The sequence below is a fragment of the Theobroma cacao genome, chromosome 5 (assembly GCF_000208745.1).
Source record: "Theobroma cacao cultivar B97-61/B2 chromosome 5, Criollo_cocoa_genome_V2, whole genome shotgun sequence".
NCBI classification, from domain to species: Eukaryota; Viridiplantae; Streptophyta; class Magnoliopsida; order Malvales; family Malvaceae; genus Theobroma; species Theobroma cacao.
This window is the reverse complement of record NC_030854.1, coordinates 8,288,340-8,298,119: the sequence shown is the minus strand read 5'-3', so window position 1 is coordinate 8,298,119 and position 9,780 is coordinate 8,288,340. Positions and strand designations below refer to the sequence as shown.

Genomic DNA, 9,780 nt, shown 5'->3' with positions numbered 1-9,780 from the left:
TTGAGAAGATTTTGCGTCTTTTGATGTCATGCAGAGCTGGAAATACTGTGCGAGGATAAGGGGGATATAGACACAATTTGATGCACCGTGCACGTGCAAAATGCAGACAGGAGGGGAGAGGTACCATAGTTGCACTCCAGAAGATGATAAGACTGCAAATGGATTTTTACATGAGATGCTTCGTACAGAGTCGCGACAAAAGCCTGGGACATCATTAAGTTTCTATACCATATGTGCGACATTTGAATATATTCATGAAAGAAAAAGAAAAAGACCACGTGGATAATGCACTCCAGCAGCCCTCAAAATCATTAGATAAGATGCAAAGAGAAATCTCATCTCGTAACATATAAGTGTGTTAAAACGGGTGAGGAAGAAAACAAAAATTGAGAAACAGAGGCTAGAATTTGGGAGTAGCAAAGTCACAACTTCCGTGACATTTTTATTTGCATGTCTATATATTTACTTTTACATACTGACAACAAAATAATGCCTAATCAGCATATCATAGTAAAAGAAAAAAAAATATTATAGTAAGTGCCTACTCATTCGCAAAGCCGTCCTGTCTATGTCAGTCTACAAATTTCTTTCGTGAAACCAACAAGCCCCCCTCCCAAAAACAAAACTCAAGACACTCCTTTTAGTTAATTTAGTAAGCAAACCTATAACTCAGGCTGGAGCTTTAATCATCCTGAAGCAGCGGAGCAAGAATGCTCTCAACAAAAGACCTCTGCTTACAAGCTTCTTCCAGAATCAGTAAGCGAGCAGTCTCACAAGCCTTTGCACTAGGAAAACCAAGTGTCCATCTCCCATCATCAGCAGGATTGGAAACCCTTGATTGGTTGCCTTTAGCTTTAATGAATTTTGGATCAAATTCTCTTATCCGAAGATGTAACCATGTTGGGTGGTCGTCATCTATCTTAGGCTGTGTGAACAACGAAAGAAACAATACTATGAATTTTATGAGAGAATCAATTATTTCAAGCTTCAAGTATCTGAAAGAATCAAAGAATTTTCAACAATTGCATATGTCAACACACCAAATAGTCAACACACAAGGCCAACTCCACTAGAAATCAATACTGAGATGAGTACTCGATCAGAGATACTGAACAGCACTCACATAGAAAGGAGAAAGTTAAGAGAGGGATTAGGACATTTTAGAAGACAACCAAGAGAGGCACGTGTTTATTTGTTGATTATATTTGTCATTTGGATTAGACAAGAACATCCCCAAGTGGTCACACCAATACCAAAACATCTCTTTAAAGCCCTCATTAAAATCACAGCACTTGAAAAAAAAAAACTCAACAACATCCTGACTCACACTTAACCCTGCCAAAGGAGAAATGGCAATTACAACTCCTCGTTGACTCCGGAAAGGATGCTTCTCCGCAAGAATCAATTTTCCAGAAATTCCCCTTGCCACCGGTATTAGGTAAATATCCCTCACTCCAGCATATGAGAAAGCAATCCTACAAGGGATTCCTGATCCTACAAAAGTTCAATAAAGGGAAGAATGAGATTACATGGTTTCAGAAGTTATTTTGGATTGTCAAAACATCATTTACTTGAATGATATCCAACCTAAAGAGACCTCTGACCCAAAGCTGGCAGATGAAATATCTGTACTATAAGTTTTCCCAGGATCACTGTTACTCAATGACTTCAGTGAGGGTTTTTCAAGTAAACCTCCCGTGAAAATTAATGCCTTGAGCTGAAGATGGAGAACGAAAACCTACATTTATTAAGTTTCGTGAGATCTTCATGGAAAAACCAACAGTGAGTGCTCAAAAGGTAAACTTTTAAGCAAATGTGTAGGTAGCACATTACAGCAGTAATGCTTTCAATGGAGAATTATTAATCAAATTAAACAACAGCCAAATCATATCTCAGAAGACATAACAGTATAAATGGTTGTCAAAATGCTAGTAACAACACCCCATGAGACTGGTATATTTCAAATTCTATACATGCACCAAACCATATACTGATTTCTACTCAATTTCACTAAAACCCAATGCGAAACCTTATTCCCCACTCCGACGAGGACAGGTTTGGCAATGAAAATTCAGGAACAGAGGCAGAGCTGGGAAGGGGGGGTGGGGGTGGGAATTAAATTGCCTGCCAGGGACAAAAGTGGGACATCCCTAATATCATATGCATTGTATTTAAGCTCCATTTTATCAATATGGACTCCCCACCCCAAACCACCCTGTTGACATCCCTAATATCTACATGTCTTGTATTCAAGCTCCATTTTAACGACAAACACCAACTTGATTTCCTTCAATTATCAGGTATATCATATGCATGTCCAAATTTCACAACAAAGCCAATCCAATAGCTAGGAACCCTAGTAAATATAAATAAATTCAAAAACTATATATATGAAGGAGAGATTAAAAAAACCTTGACTGCATCAACCATCCTCTGCCAAGCAAAATAAGAAGTCGAACTGCCTGCATTGTATAAATGACATAAGAGCAAGGTGTAAATTTTTATGAAGCATCACATGAAGAAAACTTCAATTAAACTCATAACAAATTAGACACACATTGCACATGTATTGAATTATGAAAAGAAAACAGAAGAGGGGGGCTAAAGTTCAATACAATCCAAGGTTTGCTGGCAGATTGCAAGCTCCAATATGAATAAGGGATCTTTAGCTTCAGATTTTTCCTCAAGAGCTGTATGAAATCGCAATAGATGTCATCAATTTTACATAATTTCCATTTAGAAAAAGACATGAGGATGTGTTTTCACGACATCCACATAATCCCACATCATGCAAATCTTTCACCTCCTATTTAAGAAGATAGTGTAGTATCTGTTCTTATCTGTTTAATATCTGATACGTGGGCCATCAGTCCACATAATATTAAATTAAATTTTTTAGGGGGAGAGCCCATTACAATAGCTTGCTACTGGGGCTCTTGCGTGTCGCCCAAGCGTTGCACTACAGCTCGGGGTTGGTGCACCCCACCATAGAGAGAAAAAAAAAGAAGATAAAGTTCAAACTGGAATTAAATTACAGTAATTGATACCTTTTCTACAGCTTCTTAACTCATGTCTTATAGTGTCTGGGATATGATCAAACCAACATCCATCAAGTTCTTTTTGAAGACATTCACGGGACTGCTTGTATGAAGTCTGTCGATAATAACTAGAAAATATAAAACTTTAGAAAATTTTCACATAATCACATTAAATTTTTAGAGAAATCCAACCTGCTGATGATGGTTTATACTTTGTAATAACACCAGGCTAAAAGAGGCAACAAGTTTTGGCTTACCCACCATGCATGAACAAGAAAACCTCATTCATTTTGTTCTAATATGAAGTTTCTAAAGCAGAAATACTTCCATTAAAAATAATTAATTTAAATCAAGCACAACAGATCAGTAGAATGCTTACATTGAATAGGTGGATATTGTCATCAGTGAGCATATTTCCTTGACATAGCAGTAGCTTTCGCAAAAACCACCCTATATTCCACTGTATTGATGGGGAAATTGGTGGTTGGCTTGCTAAAAACTTCAATAATGCCTTCAAAATCTATTTTAAAATGAAGTTTAAGATAAGAGAGAGAAATCATATAATGTTAAAAATTGACACAACCATGTAAGAGAGCATCACAATTCCAGGCACTGTCCAGCAAAAATATTCTAGCAACACCAATTAAATGATTAAAATACCATTAAAATGAATATAGACCAAAAGCGTGGGAAGGGGACAGGAAGAAAAGTAACAGGACCCAGTTAACACACTACCTGAGGCAGAAGTCTCACAATAATACTTCCATCCACTGTGGGAAAAGCTGACTCACAGTTGTTCTGGGAGCATGTAAACTGGGGTTGCCAGAAAACAGATAAATCAGTAAATTTAAAGAACAATGAAATATCATTGGCTAAGGAAAAACTTTTGACATCATATTTTCAGGATACTAATGGAAACTAGATAATACTTTTCCATATACTTGACATTGCTAGCATTCTCAAAATAATTTATGCATTGATCCAATATATATTTTCAGACATAATAAGTACATTTAGATGTAAATAAGATCCATTCTTACCGTCAAGTCCTGACTTTGACTTATTCCTATCAGTGATGCTGGAAAATGCTCCAGATCTATACAATAAGCCAAAATTATAATTTTCATTTTGAAAAAAGAAGTGTAAGGAAAGAAATAAATTTAAGCATCGATGCAAGCATTTATGATAAATACAACTGAAAGGATTATAAATATAAGTACCTTTATTTTCTGCTAGAGTAAGTAGTAAAAATAGAGATGCTAATGATATACTGTGATTGTCTGAAAATATATATGCAAATATCCCAATCCTGCACCAACAACAATTTTAAAGCATCAATACAAATTATAAAACACAGAAATTCTTGCAAAATACAATCAAGTAACTACATATAGAACTGCTTTACTTATATATTCAGTTATGAGAGGGATCTAAATAGCTGTCTGTATTTTCTGTTCTCAGGTAATGGTCATACATTATGGTAGCAGATGGAAGAATAAATATATAAAGGTACCAAAGTAGTGATCACAAATTCCAGAAGAGATTGAAGAATATAACTAAAACTTAAAGCAGAGATAAAGAAATAATTTAATAGTTAACCACTCATTTTAGGACTACCTAAGCCTCCTGAATTGAATTAGTAGATGTGCTCCAGAATGGTGAAGCTCCACTCCCAAGTTATTAACACAAATAATATTTTAGTTGGAATCTCCTTAGTAATGAAACAACATATTGCCACTAGGCATAAAATATACACCATTAATCTTGCATTAGATCTTAAAGAAAAATGTAAATCAGAATTAAAGATTTATCAATACCAACCTCTTTATGAGAATAAAAGTTTATTAATTTTGTCAAGATCAAATATGACACCAGAATAGAAAGCATACCAACCTCTCTATACACATATTATCTTTCGTAGGGGTGCCATCAAAATGAGAATTTGAGGTTGTATGCTTATTTAAATGTTCAAGTAAATAGTTTATGTTGACATCTTCTGCATCCTCAGCCCCAGGACCTGAACTTTCCTTGATATTTATATCATTCAATGAGCAGAGAAGAGCACTTGGATCACTTGTGCTACCAGCTATATCTCCATTGGTAGCATCTCCCTGACTTGATGTTATATAATGATATAGAAGAAGACCAGCCACTGCATTAATCAAGTGTTTTCCACCAACAACTTGAAGAAGATGAGAAACTATGTACAGAGAAGTGACTACTGAGATGTTGTAGCTACCCTGAAACAAAACATAAGTTGATGAATGAATGTTTCGTGCAGAAAAAACTAACAGCAACAGATTTCAAATATCACTAACAAAAGAGATACAATTATACATTTCCACCAACAGATTTCTTCTTTGGAGCAGAGTGTTTTTATTCTAATTTGGAACTTCTCATATCCTTCCCTTTTTTCTAGTTTTTGGGGGGAACAGTGAAGATGGTGAATGAAGCAAAAACCAAGCCCATTGTTTAGCTACCAGACTACCACTTGAACCTCATTTAGAGGTGGCAGACAATAAATTCATGACCAAGTCTAAGAAAACCATCGAAGGAAAAGACTATTCTCATCCTTGTAATCCCTCTACATTCTTTGCATAACTAAAGAGCACTACCTGACTTTTTAAATTTTGACACGAGAAAAAAAGAAGCGAGTAATCAAAGCTGAAACTAAAATAACGAATTAGCTTGGATTTAAATGTCATGAAGAGTGCAGATATTATTCTTGTACAAATACAAACTCCAACATATATGATGCGCAAGCCCAGACCTCTAAAAAATTTTAGCAATCATTCACTAGATACCTCCATTCTTTTAAAACAATTGTAAATTACCTCAGAAATTACACAAAATCGAATAGTTTTTATCTCTAGCAATCACAAAATCAAGCATGAAAAGAATCATGAGCATGACAACTTACTTTGTTCTCTAATTGCAGTAGCGGGAGCAACAAGGGAAAAATAAGTAAACGGAGAAGATTTTGGGTAACAACTCTACTTAAACGAGGCTCTCCAACAGAAAGAATGTCCTTGAAGTAGTAAAGATCGTCTATAATTTTATCAGTTTCCATAAATATGTCCTTTTTCTTTTGATGAGAGCATTTTTCCCTGCACCATGGTAATTTTTGCCTTAAAAGTTAGGACTTTAAAAATTAACTAGGGAATTATCAATTACCAAAAGTTTCCTTAAAAATAGAAAGCAACCTACTCTGTAGAATGGATAAGGGCATCTAGATGTAGATATTGCTCCCTTAAACTAGAAACCAAGTCTGAGAAGTACTTCGAGGCTGGAGGAGTTGTTACAAATGTATAGACCATATCATCACTAACTGCATAAACCAAAATAAGAATAAAGCATACTATTTTAAGATACCAAAAATTTATGGAAAAGGCATCAAATCTATGTCATCAAAAAAGACAACAGATGAATAGTACCATTGTATATGTTGAGAGTTAATGCACGTATAGCTGTTTGAATCATCTTTTCCCCGTGTTGAGCAAATTTAAGAGCTTCACTGTACAATGGAAATGAGACTACTGCATCCTGCAGTAACAAAGAAAGATGCAATGTTTGAAAGCAAAAGGGGTAAATAAAGGTGAGCAAACAGGAGAAAACTCAATTTAATGAACATAATGAACAATATGGGAAATTGAAGATAAATCATGCAAGTTTGTGAAAAAAAATTGTCAGGCAATGGTAAAAGACAATAAATAAAATAAAAAAAAATACAAGACATCAAAGAAAAAAGAAAATGCATTTTATTTACATAAGCAAGAGCACTGGCATATTTCATGCACACAAAGTGAAGACAATATATTCTCATTAGACAGAAAATAGACACGAGCACAAGTAAACATATAGAAAATTTGCTAAATAATTTTAACCTGCGATTTGAACTATATTACTCCTTAAATAAATATACACAGTAGACCATTATTTATTATCTATATATGAAAGTTGTCAAACAAATTTCCTGTTTCTGTTTGGTGCTACTCTCCCTATATCAACATAAAAGATAAAAGGCACTTGAGGCAGGTAGTGAAGATGAAGTCAGGTGCCTCTGACTTCTGTTTTTCTGGCTGAAAAACCAAAAAATGCACCAAACTTGGGAGGCAAGTAATTTAATAGACCTACCAAATGCTTTATCAAGAAGAATCCAAAGAAAATCTTCTATCCTCATCTGCCTTGACTAAGAGCAAAATATATAACTTTTTGCATGTTCAATATCAACAACTAATTTAAAGGAAGCAGGCACATATATAAATGCAGGTAGAGAAGGGAATAAAGGTTTATTAGAGGCAACAGTTAAAGAAAGCACGATTGAGATATTGACTTCATCAAGGTTTCTTGCTTAAGCAAAAATGCAAATGTTTGAGCATTGTAACTGCATGTTGGCATTTGAGCATCGTAACTGCATGTTGGCAGTCAACACAAAATATACGTATGACAAGATTATATCAATGCTCCAAACTCCATCAACCACAGAGCACAAACATATTATAACATAAAATAATGTCTTAAATAAATGAGCTGTTGAGCACTGGCTCAAAAAAATAATCATAATAAAATAAAAGCTATAGAACTTTAACTTACCCCATGAACTTTGACAAGAAGGCAAAGTGTGTCTCTGTTTATTTTGCTGCTCACTGCTCTGATTTAACAGAAAAAGAAAAAAAAAAAAAGACAACGTGGAAAAAAGGATAATGAATATAGTCAAATTTGTTTCCATCTTTAGTAAGCAAGTCAAGCAATAGTTTTAGAAAGAAAAAAAAAATCAGTGGAAACTGGTAATCTGTTTAAATAGATGGAAAATTATATTCCTATGCTTTAGAAATTTAAAGGAGAAAGAATAAAAACACAACCTTAAGAAAGACACATAATAAAGAGCAAGATCTCCTGCGTCAAAGTTATATTGATGTGCTATGATGTTGTTGATATAGTCATTGCTTAAACAATAATCTGCATCAATCAATTCTATGCATCACCAAAGTTGCATGAACAGCAGTCAAGGACGACAGAAAAAGAATTTGAGAGACAAGACAAGTAAGCAAAAAGAGTTCAAATGTAATTATTTGCAGATAGCATGTCAACATTTATGTTTGAGATCCTGAGAGGCAAGAGCATTTCTGGAGAGATGCCAACAGGCGTAGAGAAAGGAAAAACCTAAACATTGCAAGAAGTTTTAACATACATATATGTGGCACTATGTATCTTACAAGTTGCATGTTCACTATCCATGTTTTGAATCATTATGCTTAGATACTGAAGCAACGGTGCCTCAATTCTTGAACTTGAACTGATCTTTAGTACCCGTACAAACTCTGCTAAAACTTGGCATTCCATAAAACATCTGCAACAATTGAAGAAATTCCGATTATATCACAAAAATACTGAAAGGCATAACCATGCATGCAGAGATGTCTCAAGAGTAATGCATACTCAAATATTAATGGATCTTGTCTGTCACCATATGTCACTATCTCTACAATAGACTGTAGTAGATCTATCACTGCTTCCTGCATAAGAGATTGAACAAACAGGATGGGAAAAAAAAGACAGGTCAGTTTGGAAAGAAATTTTTCATATACTAATCAATAGGATAATTACCCAACACATCGAGAGATTAGAGTTTAAAAACCCAAAAGCAGGTTTAATAGCCAAATTATTCAGTTAACTATCTTCGTTGACTTAATTAACTGAACTTTGACTTCCTTGTTTATAGTTAAACAGAGACATGGCAAGCATATAAACCTGTTCATGGAGTTTTCAAACTCCACTGCCATTATTTAGAATAACAATACTAATTATGATAATGAATTATTAAAAAGTTAAATAAGTTACCCTGTTCTGCTTATTGACAACTTTGATCTGCTGCAATTCCGTAATTACGTATCTATATGCAGAACAATATTTAGAAAAAAAAAAACATCTTCTTTAGAATAATAATCATCAAAATAAAAATGACGAATCCTAAGCAAAAATAAAGTAATTAAAGTCACCAAAATAATGAAGAACAATAAAACAATTCAAGAGAAGAAAAATAATCACCACATTATAATTTAACAGAACACAATTACATTTTAATCTCACTTCAGTTCTAAACAGCATTAAACTTGTAAAGTAAACAAGTGAATTATAATCCAAGGCTAATGATAATCAGATTAAGCATTTCCAAATTTCAAATAAAAGATTAGATTGGAAAAGAAGGAGAAGTTACTTGAAGTGTTGAAGAGAGAAGCGATCGATGGACCGCCAAAGAGAGCGCCACATTGTGAAGAATCAAGAATGAGGAGATCTGGTTTTCGAGAGGAAACCCTAGAAAAAAAAAAGAAAGAGAAATGTAAAAGGAAACGAAGAAACAAAGTGATGAGCGAAGATGAGATTTGAGGTGAGTTTGGTCCGCGCGCAAGGGGACTTGGCTTTGGTTTGGGTTTTGGTATGGCCATTTGGTAAACCTTGCGGCAACCAACTTTCAACGTTTTCTCTCTCTTTTTGATGGAAGTTTGAAATTACGTCAATTTATCAACAACTTAAAATAATGCCAAAATATCCATCAAAAGAAAGAGAAAATTGGCAAAGGCTACGTGCTCTTAGAGCAACGAATCAATTTAACGGCGTTGGTTTGGCGCTGCCTGCCACCACGACATTTAACCCGCAATGGACCGAATTTATATGCACATGATATAGTTAATTATTAATGTTACTTATTTATGTATAAAATCGTTTGTAGGAACTCTTATCT

At 34.4% G+C, this 9,780-nt stretch overlaps 1 protein-coding gene across 3 annotated transcripts; it reads right to left on the bottom strand.

The window, feature by feature from the left end:
* LOC18598374 lies at positions 407–9,521 on the bottom strand. Of its 3 annotated transcripts, XM_007027874.2 has the most exons (20): positions 9,256–9,515; positions 8,880–8,931; positions 8,478–8,554; positions 8,255–8,388; positions 7,901–7,997; positions 7,632–7,689; positions 6,473–6,581; positions 6,246–6,366; positions 5,959–6,145; positions 4,932–5,278; positions 4,259–4,347; positions 4,079–4,134; positions 3,774–3,851; positions 3,418–3,558; positions 3,048–3,153; positions 2,616–2,690; positions 2,413–2,462; positions 1,588–1,738; positions 1,328–1,494; positions 407–925 (listed from the first exon to the last, which is right to left on the bottom strand). In XM_007027874.2, the coding sequence occupies exons 1-20, from the start codon at positions 9,306–9,308 to the stop codon at positions 683–685; spliced, it is 2,391 nt and encodes a 796-aa protein (XP_007027936.2). In that variant the 5' UTR covers positions 9,309–9,515; the 3' UTR covers positions 407–682. The 3 variants fall into 3 exon arrangements, with proteins under 3 accessions (XP_007027936.2, XP_017977512.1, XP_017977514.1); XM_018122023.1 differs by lacking the exon at positions 8,880–8,931 and having other exon boundaries at positions 9,256–9,513; XM_018122025.1 differs by lacking the exons at positions 1,328–1,494; positions 1,588–1,738 and having other exon boundaries at positions 9,256–9,521.